At 38.8% G+C, this 22,752-nt stretch overlaps 2 protein-coding genes across 5 annotated transcripts in view; both read left to right on the forward strand.

Annotated features, from left to right (window-relative positions):
- The window catches only part of SBF2 (SET binding factor 2), a 472,399-nt gene that overhangs the window by 360,505 nt on the left and 89,142 nt on the right, over nt 1-22,752 (forward strand). The window lies entirely within an intron of this gene.
- LOC105731879 (replication protein A 32 kDa subunit-like) lies at nt 10,089-12,142 on the forward strand. Its single transcript, XM_064365550.1, has one exon. It carries the CDS (start codon nt 10,166-10,168, stop codon nt 10,622-10,624), a length of 459 nt encoding a protein of 152 aa, XP_064221620.1. The 5' UTR covers nt 10,089-10,165; the 3' UTR covers nt 10,625-12,142.

Below are 22,752 nucleotides of genomic sequence, written 5' to 3' on the forward strand. Positions count from 1 at the left end.
AAATGTTGAGAGTATGTTTACATGATTGAATATTTAAGTAATTTTGTTAGGTTTTCCTTTCCCAGAATATTACTTTGAGCAATTGGAGAAGAGTGGCTAATTTTTTATTTAGCCCAGAAAACACATGGGAGAGTCTAAGCAGAAACTCAGAAATGGCACAAACTATAGTGCCTCCCATAGGACTTGAGCAGATAGGGACTCTTCTGAGCCAGGGTTCTAGTTAGTATAAGTATTTTGTGCACCCACAGCTCAGTGGCAAATGCTTGACTTCTCTTCTGCTGGGCTCTAAGAACAGTGAAATTTGCAACTGTAGGATAAGGAGCAAGTAAGCCACCAAAACTATTGGAGGAAAATGCAGTTAAGAGTCAACTTCCAACTGAGAAAAGCAGTGGGAAGGCTAATTGGAGTATAGTAGGAATTCCAAATGCCAGTCTACTTTCCTTTTGTTTCTTTTACATATATTGAACATACATAAAAGATTTTATTTTTAAAAGCTAAAACCACATTTTTTTAAAAGTATGAAACCCACTTCCATCTTTAAATGATCAGACTCAAAAACTAAAGTCCGAATTGTTGACTCTTCATGTTATGGTATCTAGCATAGAGCATTTCACAAAAAAGTTTGTCCAATTGAATTGGTGATAGAATTATTCAGTACAACAGCCTAGGTCTCCTGATTTCAGATCATTTATTGCTCAATATGGGCTCTAATCCTTTGGCCTGGACCCGTGCCTCTTAACTCTGCTGCACATTAGAATCACCTGGAGTGCTTTTAAAGCCAACAGATGCAAAGCCCCCATCAAAAAGCAGTTGAAAACAGAATCCCTGGGGCTGAAGCCATCAGTGTCTTAAAAATTCCAGAAGTATTCAAGGGTCTCAGAAACCCTAAGTGTCTGTCATTCACTTTTGTGTAAATGCTGAGGATGTCTAGTATAGCTTAATGTCATACTTCACCAGTAGACACTGGTTGTAAAGATAGTACTCTCCAGGCTGGCATGGGGAAGTACTTGGAGGTTCTAGCCTCCAGAAAAATAACTTGAGGCCCTTATTTTTTTTCAGGTCTGTAAGTTTTTTTCCACACAGCAGTAGATGGTAGAAACACTGGTACATAGTAAGTACTATGGATCTTAGCTAATATTGCCATTACTATGTAGATATTTGATGCCAGGTTGTAAAATCCAGATATGATCATTAGGGAGCTTTGGGGTTTTTTTTTAGTTTTTTGTTTGTTTGTTTTGTTCATTTTTTTAAGATGGAGTCATGCTCTGTTGCCCAGGCTGGAGTGCAGAGGCTCACTGCAACCTCTGCCTCCCAAGTTCAAGCGATCCTCCTACCTCAGCTTCCCTAGTAGCTGTAACTACAGGAGTATGCCACCACACCCAGCTAATTTTTGTATTTTTTGTAGAGATGGGTTTCACCATGTTGCCCAGGCTAATAGGGAGCAAATTTTAGGTGCTTGGGCAAGGGAAGCAATGTCAATTAAACAATCTCTTATTAACTGTGTAATGAAGCTTAAAAGAAATATTGATTAGTGCAAGAGAAGATATGTTTAAGCACTGTATTAGAAGTTTCACAAAAACAGAACTGTATGGAAGTGCAAGCCAGGCGTTCAACACTAAATTACATATAGATATCTGCTGAAGTTATATAATTGTATAACTTCTGTGATTTAGGATATCGTGTTACCATTAACAATTCATCTTCCTTGCAATTCATCTTCCTTGTGGTAACAATCAAAATTTTACTGGCTTCATCCTGATCTTGTGAATTTTGTAGGAAATTTTCTAAAAAACAAAAGTACAAATTCAAGGTTCTCAAGGTTAAAAAATTATGAAGAGGTCTTGTTTTCACTCAAGCAAGCCCTAGAATACTTTTTCTGAAATGTTGTCTGGCTACCACTTGCATTTTTGCTGTCTTTCAAGTTAAGGTGATATTTGTATTTGTCTGGAATTTTTGTCTCTTTACTAAGTAACAGATTTTTGAATTGCATTTTTGATAACCTGACTCATTATGTTGTGTAAAGGTCTGTGGTGTAACAAGAAGAGCTATGGAAAAGCAGCACATTTGTGCTTTACTGTTTTTAAACACTCAGTCTCACTCTGTCACCCAGGCTGAAGTGCAGTGGCATCATCATGGCTCACTGCAGCCTCAAACTCCTGGGCTCAAGGGATCCTCCCACCTCAGCCTCTTGAGTAGCTGGGATCACAGGTGTGCACTTCCACACCCAGCCTATTTATTTATTTGTTTGTTTATTTTTAGAGACGGGGTCTTGCTATGTTGCCCAGGCTTTTATTGTTTACAAAATCAAGTTTATTTGTGTAACTGGGAGAGATGGGGAGACTTGTAGAGGCTCTACTTGACCAAAGCTAAAATCTGTTCTCTTTTCCGTCCAAGAAGGCTAACTGAAGCTGACATGACTTCTGGGAAGTGCCTTGTAGTTGATCCTCTGGGCAAGCTCCATGCCAAAGTGTTATCATGAGAAATCAGTCCAACAGGAGTGAGATTTGAATCCTCTAGAAGAATTAAGGCAGGGGAAAAGTATCTGGACAGTATCCCCTTATTTGGAATTAATAAACTAAGTTTTCACAGCATAACTCTCTGTAGTTATGAGAGATGAGATGCTGTGTAACAATTAACAGTTACTCATTCTTCCTGAAACAACTGTATTATCAGTTTCATTGGCTTCCTAGTGTTTTAAACCTTGTATGTGATATTAAATTTTAGAATCACTATCCCATCCCCCAGCAGAGTGCTAAACACATCTTTGGAACTCTGAAAAGTGTTCATAGTTATAATTTATCTTTAGGTACCAGCATCGTGCCAAGAGCTTTCTGTCCAAATACAAATCTTACCTTATTTAATCATTCATTCGGTTCATTTAAATATTTTATCTGTCACCCCGTTTTCTTGTTGGACTTGAAAAAATGAGATTCTATATCCAAAAATGCCTTAGGAGTGCAAACTATGCTATAAAAAGGCAAAGGAAAAAAAAGGAAAGGAGCACTAGTATCTCTGTGATTGGCTTGTATGTAATCTTAAAATCGCCATTGACTCCAGATCTTTTTGTTAAGCACTTGCCAAAGTCTTCTATAGGCAGTAAAAAGATTAAGGCATACATCTCTGAGGCTGAATATAAATAAAGTATAGATTTCCTTTTCCTTCTTCTTAAATTTGAAAAGCATACTTCTTGTGATCCAAGCCATTGATTAAAATGCTGATGGGGCAGAATTTTTTAGCAGGCTGCTTGACACCTCCTTCTAGGATTGCTGCAACCCATGCAATCATTAGACATGAAAAATATGACAGGAAAAGTAATTTGAAATCAAATCACAGAATGTCTAGAATGTCATGTTAAGGAGTTTAGACTAATATTATTCTCTGGTCACTAAGGAGTACGTAATACCATACTCTTGAGTAGGGTAGTGACGTGATTGTTTCAGAAACAAACTAGAGCACTGAAGAAGACAGGAAGATGAGAGGTTAGAGCAACAGAGGCCACTTAGTAGGCTATATAACAGACAAGTACTGATGAGGGTACTTAGAAAGAGATCCACATAGAGGCAGAAAAAGTTACAAACCAAATCTACAGGGCCAAACAAATAATGCAAATAAGTTAGCAAGCCACACGAAGAGCACATGTCCCATCTGAGGGGCAGCCACTGCTCAGCTTCAGCAGTTGTTGCCATACAGGGATGTAGGAACATTGCTATCCCATCTTTAGGCTTTTCAAAAGAAGCAAGAAATTTAGATTATATGTAAAACTTCTTTATTTTAAAATGTTGGCTTCGTTTTTCAAAAATCCTAGACAGCCAAAATAAAACACATACACAGCCAGATGTAGTTAATAAGATGCCAGCTTTACAACCTCTAGCTTTTAGCTTCTGGTTGTGAATTCTTGTTCTGTGGTATAGTAAAGAAAATGCCTGAACTTGGAGGCTTGAAAGATCTGGATTTGAATCTTGGCTCATCCTGAGATTTTTTTTTTTTTTTTTTTTTTTTTGCGATAGAGTTTTGCACTCTTATTGCCCAGGCTGGAGAGCAATGGCATGATCTCAGCTCACTGCAACCTCTGCCTCCCAGGTTCCAGAGATTCTTCTGCCTCAGCCTCCCCAGTATCTGGGAATACAGGCATGCACCACTACACCTGGCTAATTTTTGTAGTTTTAATAGAGACAGGGTTTCGCCATGTTGGCCAGGTCAGTCTCAAACTCCTGACCTCAAATGATCCGCCCTCCTTGGCCTCCCAAAGTACTGGGATTACGGATGCTAACCACCATGCCCGGCCTCATCCTGAGATCTTAAATGAATGTTTAACTGTCTGAACTTTTATTTTTCTACTCTAAACTGGTGATAACTAAAGATGAAATTATTCATGTAAAGCACCTAACATAGTGCCTGGCATATAGTAAGTGCACAGCGAGTATTTGTTGAATGAAAGACAGGACATGAATTCAACTATAAATTGAATGTCTACTTCATCAGTCACTGGATATACATTGACAGATAAAACAGTCAGAATCCCTGTGCTCACGAGCTTAGTCCAGGTCCTCCAGCTGGTAAATGGCAAAACCCATGGTAATGCATGTCAGTATCCTCCACCTTTGGAGTTGGAAGTCACAGGGCATACTTGATTATGTTGTTTTTTAGGGGACCCTAATATTTTCATTTAGGGCAAGTGCTTTCTAGCCTGAAGATAGCAATTAGAATACTTTCGGTAAGATACAGCCTAATAACGTAATTGAGAAAAGAATGGAAAATACAAAACTCATGACTCATTGTGAATAACAAAAGCAAAGACATTATTAACTATGTGTCCCTAAAAAGACCTTTATAAATAGATTATTATTCTAGTTTAATTTTGCTTAGATGGCACTGTTTCCTTTGTATTAGCCAGCATTGTTAGCATTTTTGAGAAGTCATAGATTTGATGAGGATTTGCGGAGGAGCTGCTGAATTGCAGAAGAAATTATTATGGCAGAAAATCAATTATGTGGTGCTATAAATACTTGATTCAGTAACTCAGCAAATTCCCTTTACGTCCAAAGTGCAAACATTTTGTACCTAACTCAAAAGGTCTGTTTTTAATTTCTTCAGCTTTGCAGTTATTCCACTTTGCCACTGATAGAGTTTTACAAGATAAGAGAGACATAAAGAGAGGTCACTTTCAGAGGGAGTTTTAAGTGTTGAGGAGATGAAAGCATGGGGATGACCCTCAGTGATAGGCAGGTTTCAGTGTTGATAGCAGGAGATCACCTGGAAGAAGTCAGAGAAAAATCTGGAATGACTGTGAAGTTAGCTGGTTTTATTATATTCTTAAGTGACATTTCCAGCTAATAAAATTAGAAATAAAATTATAATCTTAGAAGAGAGCCTCTGGGAAATATGTAGTTAACCTTTTGGAATTTTACAGGCATTGTATGTAACTCCAATACCTATATTTAAGGTGCTTTAACCTGGCATTTGAATTGATGCCAAGATGTGCAAGACATGGTCTCTGCCCTTAAAGGCTATTAAGAGAGAAACTATATGTACACGGATTTTTAAAAATTATTTAGGTTTAACTAATAGTATAATGTTTGGTTTTTAAAACCTAGTTTTTGGCATTTTAAAAATATTTATTGTCTCTTAATGAGCATACAAAAATAGTAACAACATAGGAACTTATTTAACATAATACTTTCCCTTATAAAACAGTAGAGTATTTTTTTTTTTAATCTACCTTAGGCTGGGCGTGGTGGCTCACGCCTGTAATCCCAGCACTTTGGGAGGCTGAGGTGGGCTGATCACAAGGTCAGGAGTTTAAGACCAGCCTGGCCAACATAGTGAAACCCCTTCTCTACTAAAAATAACAAAAAATTAGCCAGGCGTGGTGACAGGAGCCTGTAAAAGCAGGAGAATCACTTGAACCCAGGAGGCAGAGGTTGCACTGAGCTGAGATTGCACTATTGCACTCCAGCCTAGGTGACAGAGCAAGACTCTGTCTCATAAATAAATACTCTACCTTGATCATCTTTGTTGTCATAGAAATACTAACACTTTATATTGTTATTGTGGCTGCTATTTTATCTTGTATAAGCCTAGGAAAGGTTCTAGTATAGCATTTCAGCACATTCTAGAGCAAAAAAATAGTCCTAAGTATAATACAAAGTAGAATGAAATAAATGTTAAAGAAGTATAAACAAAGTTCTAGGCCAGGACAGTGTCTCACACCTGTAATTGCAGCACTTTGGAAGGCCTAGGTGGGTGGATTGCTTGAGGTCAGTAGTTTGAAACCAGCCTGGCCAACATGGTGAAACCCTGTCTCCATTAAAAATACAAAAATTAGCCAGGCATGGTGGTGGGCACCTTTAATCTCAGCTACTCAGGAGGCTGAGGCAGGAGAATTGCTTGAACCAAGGAGGCAGAGGTTGCAGGGAGCCCAGGTCGCCCCACTGCACTCCAGCCTGGGTGACAGAGCAAGACTCTGTCTCAAAAAACAACAGTAACAGGCCGGGCACGGTGGCTCATGCTTGTAATCCCAGCACTTTGGGAGGCCGAGGCGGGTGGATCACAAGGTCAAGAGATCGAGACCATCCAGGTCAACATGGTGAAACCCCGTCTCTACTAATACAAAAAAATAGCTGGGCATGGTGGCGCGTGCCTGTAATCCCAGCTACTCAGGAGGCTGAGACAGGAGAATTGCCTGAACCCAGGAGACGGAGGTTGCGGTGAGCCGAGATCGTGCCATTGCACTCCAGCCTGGGTAACAAGAGTGAAACTCCGTCTCAAAAAAAAAAAAAAAAAAAAACAGTAACAGCAACAAAGTTCTACATAAGATAGCTTCATAGGGCAGGGCATGGTGGCTCACGCCTGTAAACCCAACATTTTGGGAGGCCAAGGTGGACAGATCACGAAATCAAGAGTTCAAGACTAGCCTGGCCAACATGGTGAAACCCCATCTCTACTAAGAGTACAAAAATTAGCCGGGTGTGGTGATGCGTGCCTGTAATCCCAGCTACTGGGGAGGCCAAGGCAGGAGAATCGCTGGAACCTGGGAGGCAGAGGTTGCAGTGAGCTGAGAGTACACCACTGCACTCCAGCCTGGGTGACAGAGCAAGACTCCATCTTGAAAAAAAAAAAAAAGATAGTGTTGTAGTCTGCCCAGGCTGCACAGACTGGGTGATTTAACAACAGAAATTTATTTTCTCAATATCAAGGTTCCAGCCAACTCACTTTCTGGGGAAGCCTCTCTTTCTCGGTTGCAGATGGCTGCCTTATCACTATGTCATGTGGCCTTTCTTCAGTATGTGGGGAGAGGGGGAGAGATAGCGAGAGAGCAAGCGAGTGAGCAAGAACAAGCTCTCTATCTCAGGATACTAATCCTGTTGGATCAGGGCCTCACCCTTATGATCTCATACAATCTTAATTATTTCTTTTTTTTTTGAGACGGAGTTTCGCTCTTGTTACCCAGGCTGGAGTGCAATGGCGCAATCTCGGCTCACCGCAACCTCCGCCTCCTGAGTTCAGGCAATTCTCCTGCCTCAGCTGGGATTACAGGCACGTGCCACCATGCCCAGCTAATTTTTTGTATTTTTAGTAGAGACGGGGTTTCACCACGTTGACCAGGATGGTCTTGATCTCTTGACCTCGTGATCCACCCGCCTTGGCCTCCCAAAGTGCTGGGATTACAGGCGTGAGCCACCGCACCCGGCCCAATTACTTCTTTACTACAAATATGACTACACTGGAGATTAGGGTTGCAACATGTGTGTTTGAGGGGGACACAGACATTCAGTTTATAACAGATGGTAAATAAAGAGGGAGCAACCAGGGAGGGCATTTGAAAGAGGTACTATCTGACTAGGCTCTTATGGATTTTAACCATTAGAGATTGTAAGGAGAGATTCCAAGTAGATGAAACATCTTGACCAATGTCACAGCAGGGAGAAAGGAAAGAGTATGTTCAGTACACAGAGCATTCAGCTAATTCACCTGCGGGATACACTTCTAGGAGTGAATGGTATTCAGGAAGTTGAGAAAGGGAAGCTGTAACTAGATTGTTGAATACCTTGTAAAACATCCGTTGCGGGCTTCAGCATTCATCTATCTAGCCGTATGACCCTTGTGTTTCTTTACTTCTGTTTATCTCAGCGTCCCCATGTATTAGTAGAAAAAAATCTCTGAGGTTTGTTCTAACTCAGTGAGTCTACACTTAATAACAAGTAAGTGATTTCAGTTTAATGAGTGTTATGTGTTTGTGTGTGCCTGCATACTTTCACATTTGTGTCTCACACCAGCAGATGTGTAGTTTCTGCAAATGTTTGATAATAGGTAGAAATATCTATTTTGACTTTCTAAGTTGAATTTCAGTTTCTTCCACCCCTCCATGAATTGGGAACCTTATTCAGCGTATTTCAAGCACCAAAACTGGACCTTGCAGGGAGGATAGATTAGGCAAATACAGAAGATATATGGCTTCCCCTGCCTTGTTCCACACCCTTTTTCTGACTTCACTGGCCCTGTTACTTTCTCCTGCTGTTGACTTCATTTCCCTCATACCTAGTCTTTCTACCCTGTTATGGAAACTTAATCCTGAAGCCTTCTTTCATATTCAGTTATAGACAGTTGGGTAAAGGTCTCCTCAAGCCTGCAGTAACATTGCTTTTTATTAGGAAGTAGGCCTTAAACTATACAAATGAAACATAAATAGCAAACTTCTAGACATTAATAAATAGAGAAGCTAGTAGGTAGGAGGAAGGGGGATTTTATGATGTTCCTAAAAGCCTTGGAAGTGGAGCTTAAAAACCATCTCCAGTCCCAGAACTGTTTAATGTAACTTTGTATTTATTTATTCTTAGCACTGGACCTGTCTTGGTTATTTTTAGCCAGACAAGTACTGCTGTTGACTCATTTTCTAGAATTCTAGGCATAATTATTGACTTACCCATACAAATACTTGGAGAACTTTGACCCAGTCCATGTGATTTGATAGATAATTCTTCCTCCTTGGAAATGGTCACTAGGTAAACAGCTTGTCTCTCATTCTAGAGGTTCAGTCTTAATGAATCTTTCCAAAATAAATAAGCTCTAGAATTAAAGTTGAAGAAGAGCTGTTTTTCTCAGAAACAGAGGCGTATTTCTCCTCAATAAATAAATGTTCTTATAATCACCTTACAATGCTTAGTTTTTCTTCCAATAATAGATTGGTCTCCTTCTTTCTCTTCATACAGTATTTTTACTTTTTGTACTATTGGCTCATCAAGCTTGATAGGTTAGTCTACTTTTATCAAATGCATATGCAAGTCAAGAGTTGTTATTTTAATAATAAACTTAAACTAGGAGCTTAGGTGACTCATCTGATAATATTCAGTAAGTCAGAGGCTCTTCAAGGCCCAACCCCGTATTTACTTCTTTGTGGCCTCCACTTTGTGTAGGCACCACCTCAGTGAATCACACTGGCTGGCCGTCACTCATTCTCAGAAGACCACAGCATCAAAATAAAACCCTTAGAAAGTATAGGCACTGAAGTAACAGTTACAGTTTAAAGGCACCTACGGTTGACTGTATCATGAAGGCAACCTACAATTTGAGTCTTTATTTGGTCATTGACAAGAGTCTTAAGTTTTTTAGTGAAAACTTCAGTGAAATTTAGAAATTTGGGCCCCAAGATACTGATTTTCTTGTTTATATGAAATGCTTTTAAGACTTTGCTGTTTGTAACTATGATAATTTTTTAGGGGTCTCTGGAAAAGTTGAGTAGATAGAAACTAAGGAAGGAAGAGATGTACTGTAAAACTGTAATTCAGTAGTACTGTGATTTCTTCATGTATTAAGAAGTGGAAAGTAGTATAAGGAGATCCAGACCTTCTCGGCCTCTTTGCAGAGAATCGAGACTAAGACTTGGAACAGTGGATTTGAAAGCTATGGCAGATCCAACTACGGGGGAGCCGGCGGCTACACACAATCCCCATGGGACTTTGGATCACCCAGACCTTCTCAGGCCAAAAAGAAACCAAGAGCCTCAGCCCAGCACATTGTGCCCTGTACTATATCTCAGCTGCTTTCTGCCACTTTGGTCAATGAAGTGTTCAGAATTGGGAATGTTGAGATTTCACACGTCACTATTGTGGGGATCATCAGACAGGCAGAGAAGGCTCCAACCAGCATTGTTTACAAAATAGATGACATGACAGCTCCACCCATGGATGTTTGCCCATGGATTGACACAGATCATGCCAGCAGTGAAAACACTGTGGTTCCTCCAGAAACATATGTGAAAGTGGCAGCCCACCTGAGATCTTTTCAGAATAAAAAGAGCCTGGTAGCCTTTAAGATCATGCCCCTGGAGGATATGAATGAGTTCACCGCACATATTCTAGAAGTGATTAATGCACACATGATACTAAGCAAAGCTAATAGCCAGCCCTCAGCAGGGAGAGCACCTATCAGCAATCTAGGAATGAGTGAAGCAGGGAACTTTGGTGGGAATAGCTTTATGTCAGCAAATGGCCTCATTGTGGCCCAAAACCAGGTGTTGAATTTGATTAAGGCTCGTCCAGGACCTGAAGGGTTTAACTTTCAAGATCTCAAGAACCAGCTGAAACACATGTCTGTATCCTCAATCAACAAGCTGTGGCTTTTCTGAGCAATGAGGGGCATATCTGTTCTATTGTGGATGATGATCATTTTAAATCCACAGATGCAGAATAACTGGATCTAACTGGATGCCTGAGATATTTTACAGCTGGACCTAGTTTCACAGTCTCTTGTCTGCAGCTTTGCAAATGTTTGGTCAGGTGGCTTCTAGGAAGTAGGTTTCACGTATAAAAGGTCTCTACTGACGTCCTTTTGAAACATACTGCTCTTCTGTTTTATTTTGTTTTGTTTGAAGTTCAAAGGGAGATGGACAATTGACAGGAATGCAATCCAGGGTGGGATTTCTTGAGGAAGTTACAAATAAGCTTGTTACAACATCGAGATAGATGAATTGGAAGGATGCTACCAGGAGAGTACTTACATAGTGTTCGGGAGTTTCTCTTTTTAAAATATTTCCTGCTGAAAGATGATGAGCAGAACCAGGGCCTTGTAGGCAGAGCCCAAACCAAGTAACCTGCTGGCCTCTGCCTGTTTTTGTTTCCCAGTTTGGTTGTGTGGCATTACTTTCTGAATTGCACTTTCCTGCTTGTCATGACGATATGTTTCTGTGAACATGAAGTTCTGCGGTGGTGCCTCCAGGGGCAGAGGAAAGAAAGTGTTACTGCGTTTTGTACAAAATAAATACATTCACATGTTTAATAAAACAGTTCTATTGTAGTAACTTGTAAAAAAAAAAAAAAAGAAAGAAAGAAAATAGTTTAAGGAATGTTTTTACTTAGAGTCACTATTATGTACTTGGCAATAAAAAGTCAAGTTAAAAATCACTTAGAATTAGAGCTTACTAATTGTGTTTTTCCTCTAGATTCTCTTTGTCGTTAGAGTAGTCTCTAAGATAGTAATAACATTATCCAGATTCAGTCAGAGGATTTAAACTCTAAAGTTCAGTCACACAAGGAAAGAAATATGCTCTTTCAAGGGGCTTACCTTTGTCTTTTCTTTAAATCCTAAAATAGTGCTGACCTACTAAATGAAAGACCTTTGGAGCTAAATGATAGCCGGCTTTCTAGGTATATGCCACCTCACTGCCCATGCAGATCCCTAAAATTGCTCACTGTTCCTCTACCCAGGCAGGTGCTTCTATTTTCCAGAGTTGTCTATGACTGCCTTCGTGGGTTTTCTGCTGTTGTACCATGACCTTGTGCAGCTGTGCTGCTGCCCCCACTATCCCTTGAGCCCCTGGCTGCTGCTTCTGTTTACTAGATACATATTAAGTGGATCTTCTCACCTTCACATGGTAGAGCTACCCTGAAATGAAGTTAGCACCATACATCATAATCTTCTTAGCTTTGTTTCCATAATATATCTTCTGAATTGTCAGACTGTGGTGAATGACTATAACCACCATTTGTGGTTGTGAACCAATATTTTTATACTGTACTAATCCATTTCACTTTAAACCTTTGTAACGAACTACATAGAGCATTTTTTAGTAATTGTTTTGAACTCCCTGAGAAAACTCACCAAGTCCTAGAAAGGCAGTTTTCCTTTCACCTCTCATAAAATGGAATCCAAGACTCCTTAGCATCATAGAAGCACATTTTTAGAGTGCCTAATCTGTTATTTTTATCCAGAACAATATTCTGTTCCATCAGCAGAGGACATATGCTGTTTTGAGCAAACATATAGCCTCTTTGTATTTGTTCCTCCATCTATGAAATCTCCCAAGCCACTGGGGCGTGGACATTGGCACCAGTAATTGTCAGTTCCTCTTCCATCCTCACTTGTTATACCTTGTTATAAATTTGCAATTCCCTCACTCTATATCTAATTTTAAAACAATTTGCTTAGAATAATGCCTTTGCTTCAGGAGAAATTGTGCCAGTATTAATGAACAAGGAAAAAGAGATAGTGTAGATCATCTACTTTGAGTGGTAAAAGCCCAGGGAACAGCCTCTTTTGAGTTAGATTTCAGTTAATGGCTATATTTACAGAAAAATATCCTAATGGCAGAGGTAAAAGCATAAGAGATTGAGGCCAAATCAAAGACCTTCAATATCAGCAAAACTTTACAGTATCACTGTTAATTTTCAATGTCATCTAGGGTTAAAACCTAGACATTTCAAGTTGCAAATCTTATTTTTGTCATTTTTCTACTGTGGTAAATATAGTAAAAATAAACACAATCAGCTTTTATTTGAGGGTTTTGTAGGACTTTGGGTTCGTAAGTTCTTACCTAGGAACAAAGATTCAAGCAGTAAAGGTTCAATAGACTGTGTTGAATCTTATTCAGCCTACATATTCTGGAAGATTTGGAGTTTAAATTTGTTAGTTTTCTGAAATCTCTAAAGTATTGGTGATGTAGGAGTTTTCTCGGCCCCTTTTTCAGACTCGTGACAGGGACAAACGTTTATTCTGCCTTCTGTGCTCAGTCCCTTGCAGGTGGGAGCACGTGAGCAAACAAGTGTAGTAGGCTCCAGCTGGCTGCTCTGGGTGTGGGCAGGAGCAAGTTCCATGCAGGGCCCACAGCCAGAGCAGGTGTGAGCAAGCAAGTGCAGGATCTGGCTGGCCACTCCAGGCATCAGCAGGAGCAAGCTACATGCAGCAGCGCCCAGGTGGTGGGTGCCTGTGACCTTGAAGCCCCTGGGGGGATGTTACAATGCTCCTTTAGTTCAGCTGTCCAAAGACAGATGTGTGTTAACAGCTTAGTTGGCCTCTTGCCTTATTGCGTGGGGCAGCTGCCCTCTTCAGGCAAGGGCAAAGGGTGCAATAGCCTTTTTGGGTACCCGCACTTGGTGGGTCCCGAGCTCTTGTCCAGCATGCAAGAAGAAAGAGGTCACACAGTCATTTGAAGGATGGTGAAGGCAGAGAATTTTATTGAGTGGTGGAAATGGCTGTCAGCAGAGAGGGGAGCTGGAGAGGGGATGGGAAGGGCAGGTAGTCTTCTCCAAAGTCATATTGTCTTCTCCCTGAAATCCAGCCATCTGTTCCCCAAAGTCAAGCTGTCTCTTCCCCTGAGTCTGGCCATCTCTCCTCTCTACCAACTGAGTCTGGGGTCTTTATAGGCACAGCATGGGGGCGGGGTGCCCTGTAGGTCATTTTGGAAAAGGCAACATTAGATTGGTAAAAAGAAATTACTCAAAGAACCAATCAGGAGAGAGCAGGCAAACAGGAATAGAAGTTTTCGCTTTGGGCTGCAGGTTTCAGGCTACTTTGGCTTGAAGGTGGGGTTTCACCAGGGACCTGCCCCTGTGTACCTCAGCATTTGGCTGCCTCCTGCTGCTCTCCTTGGGAGTAAATACTATAGCTATGGCTGCTAGGCAGTGAAAAGCTCTGCATGACATAACAGAGATGTTTCTAAGTCACTCAAGAGCTCACATACTGTGTAAGAACAGAATTCTAAGATGGTGAAAGAACTTTTAACATTGGGTTCAAGGTCATTGTAATAGTTATTAACCTATCCACCAACTTAATCTAAACATATTTCTTTTTTTTCATCTCACTTCACTTGTAAAACAAATTTTGAAAGAATATGCTTCTTTGAAAGATGAAGTTATTTTCTATTTAATTTTTATTTGATATGTAATAACCATATTTTAAAATGTTTTCTAATTTAAGACTTTTTAGATAATATTGGTATACATTTCAGAAATGTAAAGATTACAGTTTATTACAAAAACAGGTTCCTGTTCTTTTATGATGTACTTTTCAGACAATTATGTTGAACTCTTTAGAGGTTTCTTTTGGTATTTGGCTTAGCATTTCTAAGTAATATACTTTTACTGCTGTTTCTTAATTTTACAATGTTAGACATTGTGAATTGACTTGGAATATGAAGACTTAGGTCTCTTACCGCTACCCATCCTCATAAATTTCTCCTTTCTTCCTTTCCATGCACACACACGCCCCACCTATTAAGAAGTCCAGTGCCATTCTGATTTATAATCCTTTGTATGTTGCCATTTTTATGTCTGTGCATCCTTATATGATTTCCCTTTATGGATTAAGTGTTTATAATGATATGCCTTGATGTAGGTGTATTTCATTCATTGTGCTAGGCATTAGATGGCTCTTTCATTTTGAAAATCTGTGCACTCTGGTTCTGGAAAATATTAAAATATTCTTATTTGATTTGATTATTTTTTCTTCTCAATTTTTTTTTCTCTTTCTTGAACTCCTGCTAGCTGGATACTAATAGGACTAATACTCCAATTCTTTCCAAACATTTTGTTGTAAAACTTTTCAAGCATACAGAAAAATTGAAAAAAATTTCACAGTGAACATCTATCAACCTGCTATCTAGAGTCTAGCATTAACATTTTTTTCTGTCTTTTCTTTATATAAACCTATTTATTTATTAATCCATTTTAATTTTTATGTATTTCAAGTAAATTATAATCATTATGTAGTTTCATTATTCTAGTATCCATATCATTTACTAGAGTTTGTAACTAGAATTGTACCTAGAGTTTACATTTTCTTCTTTTGAGATGAAATTTACATGCAGTGAAATGTATAAAACTTATGTGTGCATTTTATTAAGTTTTTTAGTAGCTTTATTAAGGTATAATTGACATACAGTAAACTGTACATGTTTAACTTTACAGTCTGATGAGTTTTGACATATGTGTACAACCAGGGAGCCATCACCACAATCAATATAGTAAATGTATCTGTCACCCCCAAAATCCCCTCATGTCCCGTTGTATTCTCTCCATTCTACCCATCTCCAGTTTGCACCTCACCCCAGCCCCATTGATCTGCTGTCACTATAGATTAGTTAGCATTTACTAGAGTTATATATAGATGTAATTATACATTATTGTGATCTTTTTGTTGTAGTTTTTCACTCAGTATAATGATTTTCTGATTCATTTATGTTGAACATATCAATAGTTCATTTCTTGCTAGGTGTGGTGGCTCACACTTGTAATCCCAGCACTTTGGGAGGCCGAGGTGGATGGATCATGAGGTCAGGAGTTCAAGACCAGCTTGGCCAATATGGTGAAACCCCATCTCTACTAAAAATACAAAAATTAGCTTGGTGTGGTGGCATGCACCTGTAGCCCTAGCTGCTTGGGAGTCTGAGGCAGGAGAATCACTTGAACCCGGGAAGCAGAGGTTGCAGTGAGCCAAGATCGTACCACTGCACTCCAGCACTCCAGTGCTGGGCGACAGAGCAAGATTCTGTCTCAAAAGAAAAAAAAAGTTCATTTCTTTTTATTGCTAAGTGGTATTCTGTGATATAAATATACCACAATTTGTTAATCCACTAACCTGTTGGCAAAAATTTTGGTTGTTTCCAGATTTTGACTATACAGATAAAGCTACTATGAAGAGTTGTATGCAAGCTTCATATGGATATATATTGCATTTTTTCTTGGGCAAATATTTGGGAATGAAATGGCTAGATAATATAGTAAATATATGTTTAACTCTTTAAGAAGTAAAGAAAGCTTAAAAAACAGTTTTTTTTTTTTGAGACAGAGTCTCGATCTGTCACCCAGGCTGGAGTGCTGTGGTGTGATCTTGTCTCACTGCAACTTCCACCTCCTGGATTCAAGCCATTCTCCTGCCTCAACCTTCCAAGTAGCTGAGACTACAGGCATGTGCCACCACAACTGGCCAACTTTTGTATTTTAAGTAGAGACAAGGTTTCACTATGTGGCCAGGCTGGTCTTGAACTCCTGACCTCAAGTGATCCACCTGCCTCTGCCTCCCAAAGTTCTGGGATTATAGGCATGAGCCATCACACCCAGCCACAAATACCTTTTTTCCATAGTGCTGCCATTTTATGTTTTTTTGAGATGGAGTTTCACTCCTATTGCCCAGGCTGGAATGCAATGGTGTGCTCTCAACTCAGTGCAACCTCTGCCTCCTAGGTTCAAGTGATTCTCCTGCCACAGCTTCCTGAGTAGCTGGGATTACAGGCATATATCACCACACCCAACTAATTTTGTATTTTTAGTAGAGATGGGGTTTCTTCATGTTGGTCAGGTTGGTCTCAAACTCCCGAACTCAGGTGATCTGCCCGCCCTGGCCTCCCAGAGTGCTGGGATTACAGGCAGGAGCCACCGCACCTGACCTGTCATTTTATATTCTTTCCAGCAGTGCATGAAAGTTCCAGTTCCTCCGTATCCTCATGTCAGCGTTTTTCATTTTAGCTATTCTAATAGATATGGCGTAGTACATTATTGTGATTTTCACTTTCATTTCTCTAATGACTAATAATATTGAGTATCTCTGCATGTTCATATTTGCTCAATATATCTGATGAAATGCCTATTCACATATTTAGCCTTTTTTATTTATTTTTTAATTTTTTTCTTTAACCTTTATTTTAAGTTCAGGATTACATGCAGGATATACACAGGTTTGTTACATAGGTAAATGTATGCCATGGTACTTTACTGCACAGATTATGCCATCACCTAGGTATTAAGCCCAGCATCCATTAGCTATTCTTCCTGATGCTCTCCCTCCTCCCACCCACCTCTGATAGGCCCCAGGGTGTGTTGTTTTCTCCTATGTGTCCATGTGTCCTCATCATTCAGCTCCAACCTATAAGTAAGAACATGCAGTGTTTGGTTTACTGTTTCTATGTTAGTTTGCTGAGGATTATAGCTTCCAGCTTCATCCATGCCCTGTGAAGATCATGATCTCATTCCTTTTCATGGCTGCATAGTTTCCATGGCGTATATATACCACACGTTCTTTATCCAGTCTATCATTGATGGGTATTTGGGTTGATTCCATGTCTTTGCTATTGTTAATAGTGCTGCGATGAACATATACATGCATGTATCTTTATAATAGAATGATTTACGTTCCTTTTGGTATATACCCGGTAATGGGATTGCTGGGTCAAAGGGTATTTCTGCCTCTAGACCTTTGAGGAGTCACCACACTGTTTTCCACAATGGTTGACCTCATTTACATTCCCACCGACAGTGTAAAAGTGTTCCTTTACTGTGCAACCTCACCAGCATCTGTTGTGTTTTGACTTTAATAATTGCCATCCTAACCGGCATGAGGTGTACCTCATTGTGGTTTTGATTTGCATTTCTCTAATGATCAGTGATGTTGAGCTTTTTTTTCATATGCTTGTTGGCCTCATGTATGTCTTCTTTTGAGAAGTGTCTGTTCATGTCCTTTGCCTACTTTTTAGTGGGATTGTTTTTTTTTTCTTGTAAATTAGTATTTAATTTCCTTGTAGACTCGGATATTAGACCTTCATCAGATGGATAGATTGCAAAAATTTTCTCCCATTCTGTAGGTTGTCTGTTCACTCAGATGGTAGTTGATTTTACTGGGCAGAAGCTCTTTAGTTTAATTAGATCCCATTTGTCAGTTTTTGCTTTTGTTGCAATTGCTTTTGGCGTTTTCATTATGAAATCTTTGCCACTGCCTATATCCTGATAAGTATTGCCTAGATAGATTTTCTTCTAGGGTTTTTTATAGTTTTGCATTTTACATTTAAGTTTTTAATTATTCTCAAGTTAATTTTTGTATAAGGTGTAAGGAAGAGATCAGTTTTTTGCATATGTCTAGCCAGTTCTCCTAGCACCATTTATTAATAGGGAATCCTTTCATCATTGCTTGTTCTGCAAGATTTGTCAATGATCAGATGGTTGTAGGTGTGCAGTCTTATTTCTAAGTTCTATATTCTGTACCATTGGTCTATGTATTTGTTTTTGTACCAATCCCATGCTGTTTTGGTTACTGTAGCCTTGTAGTATAGTTTGAAGTCAGGTAGCATGATGCCTATCCAGCTTTGTTCTTTTTGCTTAGGATTGTCTTGGCTATTCAGGCTCTTTTTTGGTTCCATGTGAATTTTAAAATAGTTTTTTTCTAATTCTGTGAAGAATGTCAATTGTAGTTTAATAGGAATAGCATTTAATCTATAGATTACTTTGGGCAGTATGGCCATTTTCACAGTATTGATTCTTCCAATACATGAGCATGGAATATTTTTCCATTTGTGTTCTCTCTGATTTCTTTGAGCAGTGGTTTGTAGTTCTCCTTGGAGAGGTCCTTCACTTGCCTTGTTAACTTTATTCTTATGTATTTTATTGTTTTTGTAGCAATTGTGAATGGGAGTTCATTTATGATTTGGCTCTCTGCTTGCCTGTTGTTGGTATATAGGAATGCTAGTGATTTTTGCATGTTAATTTTGTATCCTGAGACTTTGCTGAAGTTACTTATCAACTTAAAAAGCTTTTAGGCCGAGACAGTGGGGTTTTCTAGATATAGGACCATGGCATCAGCAAACAAAGATAATTTGACTTCCTCTCTTTCTATTTGAATATCCTTTATTTCTTTCTCTTGCCTGATTGCCCTGGACCAGAATGTCCAATACTATGTTGAGTAGGAGCAGTGAGAGAGGCCATCCTTGTCTTTTTCCTTTATTCAAGGGGGATGCTTCCAGCTTTTGCCTATTCAGTATAATATTGGCTGTGAGATTGTCATTTATGGCTGTCATTATTATGAGGTATGTTCCTTCAATACCTAGTTTTTTTTGACAATTTTTAACATGAAGTGATGTTGAATTTTCTCAAAGACCTTTTCTGCATCTATTGAGATAATCATGTGGTTTTTGTCTTTAGTTCTGTTTATGTGATAAATTGCATTTATTGATCTGCATATGTTGAACCAAGACTAACTTGGCCAACATGGCAAAACCCTGTCTCTACTAAAAATACAAAAATTAGCCAAGCGTGGGGGGATACACTTGTAATACCAGCTACTTGGGAGGCTGAGCGAGAACCACTTGAACCCAGGAGGCAGAGGTTGTAGTGAGCTGAGATCACCCCACTGCACTCCAGTCTGGGTAACTGAGCAAGATTCTGTCTCCAAAAAAACCCACAAATTTTCAGTAAATGCTTATGGATACATTTTTGTTTGTTTGTTTTTAAACTTAGATTTAAGAATAATTTAATAGTGAATCAAACATGTTTTAAAATTTATGAGTTCATAAAGATACTAGTTTTTAAAAACCAAACTAATTGGTTACCTGTGGTAGACACTAGAAAAACAACTCATTGTTTTTAATAGAGTTAAATGAAGGGACAGAATCAAGTATTTATCCTGCTTTTCTAATACAGACTATGGATGTGGTTCACCAATAGTTGATAAGGTTTCTCTTTATAGAAATACTCTAGTAAGTGAAGAAGTAATGCTAGAATTAGAATATCACAGTTTTACAACTTCTAATTATTAACAAATCTGGGCTTTGGCAATCAGCATCCTCTAACATAACAAAAGGAAAGATAAACAGATGTGCCTGTGAGTCCTACCCCTCAGGGTAGTAGTGTCTGAAGTATTCTTGCCAAAGGAACCTGAATCTGATCAAGTGTCTAGATTTAACTACTAATTCATAGGAAAACACAGAGGACAAAAGAAATGTGTCAGATGACACCACTGGAATGCAGTCAGACTGATGGAAACTTTATAGGACAAATGATTCAATTTCTTCAACAAACAAATTGCAAGTGGAAAAAGAAACTAGAATAAAATTGATGCTAGCAATATACAAACTAGTGGTAATATATAGACCTTATTTGACTCCTACTTGAGTTAAGCAGACTGATTCTAAAAATAACCAGAAAAACAAAAACTTTTTTACATTTAAAAAACAATTGTGGCTGGGCGCAGTGGTTCACGCCTGTAATCCTAGCACTTTGGGAGGCCGAGGCGGGCGGATCACAAGGTCAAGAGATCGAGACCATCCTGGCCAACATGGTGAAACCCTGTCTCTACTAAAAAATACAAAAATTAGCTGGGCGTGGTGGTCGCACGCCTGTAGTCCCACTCGGGAGGCTGAGGTAGGAGAATTGCTTGAACCCAGGAGGCGGAGATTGCAGTGAGCTGAGATTGCGCCACTGCACTGCAGCCTGGCTCCTGGCGACAGAGCGAGACTCTGTCTCAAAAAAAAAAAAAAAAACCTCATAAATTTGAGCAATGACTAGATATTTGATATTAAATAATTATTTTTATTGATACATAACTATACATTTTATTGGGTACATGTGGTATTTTGATACATGTATATAGTGTGTAATGATCAAATCAGGATAATTAGAATATCCATCACCTCAAATATTTGTCATTTTTTTGTGTTGGGAACATTTGAAATCTAGGTATTCTGAAATATGCAATAAATTATTGTTAACTGTAACCACCTACTGTGCTATCAAACACTAGAACTTATTCCTTCTAACTGTATTTCTGTACCCATTAACCAACCTCTCTTTATTCCCCCTCTCCAGTTACCCTTTCCAGCTCCTTGGAACCATTATTCTATTCTTCCATTAGATGAACTTTTTTTGCTCCTACATATGCGTGAAAATGTGATATTTATTATTCTGTGCCTGGCTTATTTCATTTAACATAATGACCTTCAGTTCCATCCATGTTGCCGCAAATGACAGGATTTCATTCTTTTTTATGGCTGAATAGTATTTCACTATGTATATATACCATGGTTTTTTTTAGCCCATTCATCTGTTGATGGGCATTTAGTTTTATTCCATATCGTGGCTATTGTGAATAGCACTATAATAAATGTAATCTCTTCAGTATAATAGTTTTCTTCCTTTTGAATATATATCCAGCAGTGGTATAGTAGATCTATTGTTAGTTTTTTGAGGAATCTCACTACTGTTTTTGTGTAATGACTATACTCATTTACATTACCATCAACAGTGGACAAGCATTCTCCATTCTCTGTGTCCTTACTGGTATCTGTTACTTTTTCTTTTTTCGGTAATAGCCACTTTAACTGGGACAAAATGATATCTCTTTCTGTTTTTTAATTTTCAATTTTTGGGGGTATATAGTAGGTACATATATTTATGGGGTACATGAAATGTTTTGATACAAGCATGCACTATGTAATAATCACTTTATGGAAAATGGGGTATCCATCCCCACAAGCATTTATCCTTTGTGTTACAAACAATCCAGTTACATTCTTTTTTTTTTTTTTTTTTTTGAGATGGAGTTTCACCCTTGTTGCCCAGGCTGTAGTGCAGTGGTGCAATCTCGGCTAACCACAGCCTCTGCCTCCTAGGTTCATGTAGCTAGAATTACAGGCATGCGCCACCACACCCAGCTAATTTTGTATTTTTAGTAGAGACAGGGTTTCTCCATGTTGGTCAGGCTGGTCTGGAACTCCCGAGCTCAGGTGATCCGCCCGCCTCGGCCTCCCAAAGCACTGGGATTACAGGCATGAGCCACCACACTCGGCCCTCCAATTACACTCTTTTAGTTATTTTTACAATGTACTGTTAAACCATTATTTACTATAGCCACCCTGTTGTGCTCTCAAATACTAGTCTTATTCTATTTTTTGTACCTATCTCATTGTAGTTTTGATTTACATTTCCCTGATGTTTAGTGATGCTGAGCATTTTTTAATATGCCTGTTGACCTGTTTTTATGTCTTCTTTTAGGAAATGTCTGCTCAATCATTTGCCCATATTTTTTAGTCAATTTTTTTTTTCTGTTGAGTTGCTTGCATTCCTTGTATACTCTGATTATTAATCCCTTGTTGGATGGATAGTTTGTAAATATTTTCTCCTGTTTTGTAGGTTGTTTCTTTGGTTTGCTAATTGTTTCTTTTGCTGTGCAGAAACGTTTTAGCTTGATGTAATCTCATTTGTCTATTTTTGCTTTCGTTGCCTGTGCTTTTGAAGTCTCGCCCAAGAAATGTTTGCCCAAACCAATGTCCTGCAGCATTTCTCCAATATTTTCTCCTCATAGTTTCATAGTTTCAGGTCTTAATGGAAGTCTTTAATTTGTTTTTGTCTGATTTTTATATATGGTGAAAGATGGGGGTCTAGTCTCATTTTCCTACATAGGGAGATCCAGTTTTCCCAACACCATTTATTGAAGAGACTATTATTTCCCCAGTCTCTGTTCTTGGCACCTTTGTGGAAAATCAGTTGGCTATGCATACATAGATTTATTTCTGAGTTCTCAATTCTGTTTTCTTAATTAATGAGTCTGTTTTTATGCCAGTGCCATGCTGTTTTGGCCTTATAGTATATTTTCAAGTCAGATAGTGTGATGCTTCCAGCTTTGTTGTTTTTTTTTGTTTGTTTTTTGTTTTTTTTGTTGAGTATTGCTTTGGCTACTGAGGATCTTATGTGATTCCATATGAATTTTAAGATTGTTTAG

The sequence above is a fragment of the Aotus nancymaae genome, unplaced genomic scaffold, assembly GCF_030222135.1.
Source record: "Aotus nancymaae isolate 86718 unplaced genomic scaffold, 86718_ANA_hifiasm-v0.15.2.pri h1tg000059l, whole genome shotgun sequence".
Lineage (NCBI taxonomy): Eukaryota > Metazoa > Chordata > Mammalia > Primates > Aotidae > Aotus > Aotus nancymaae.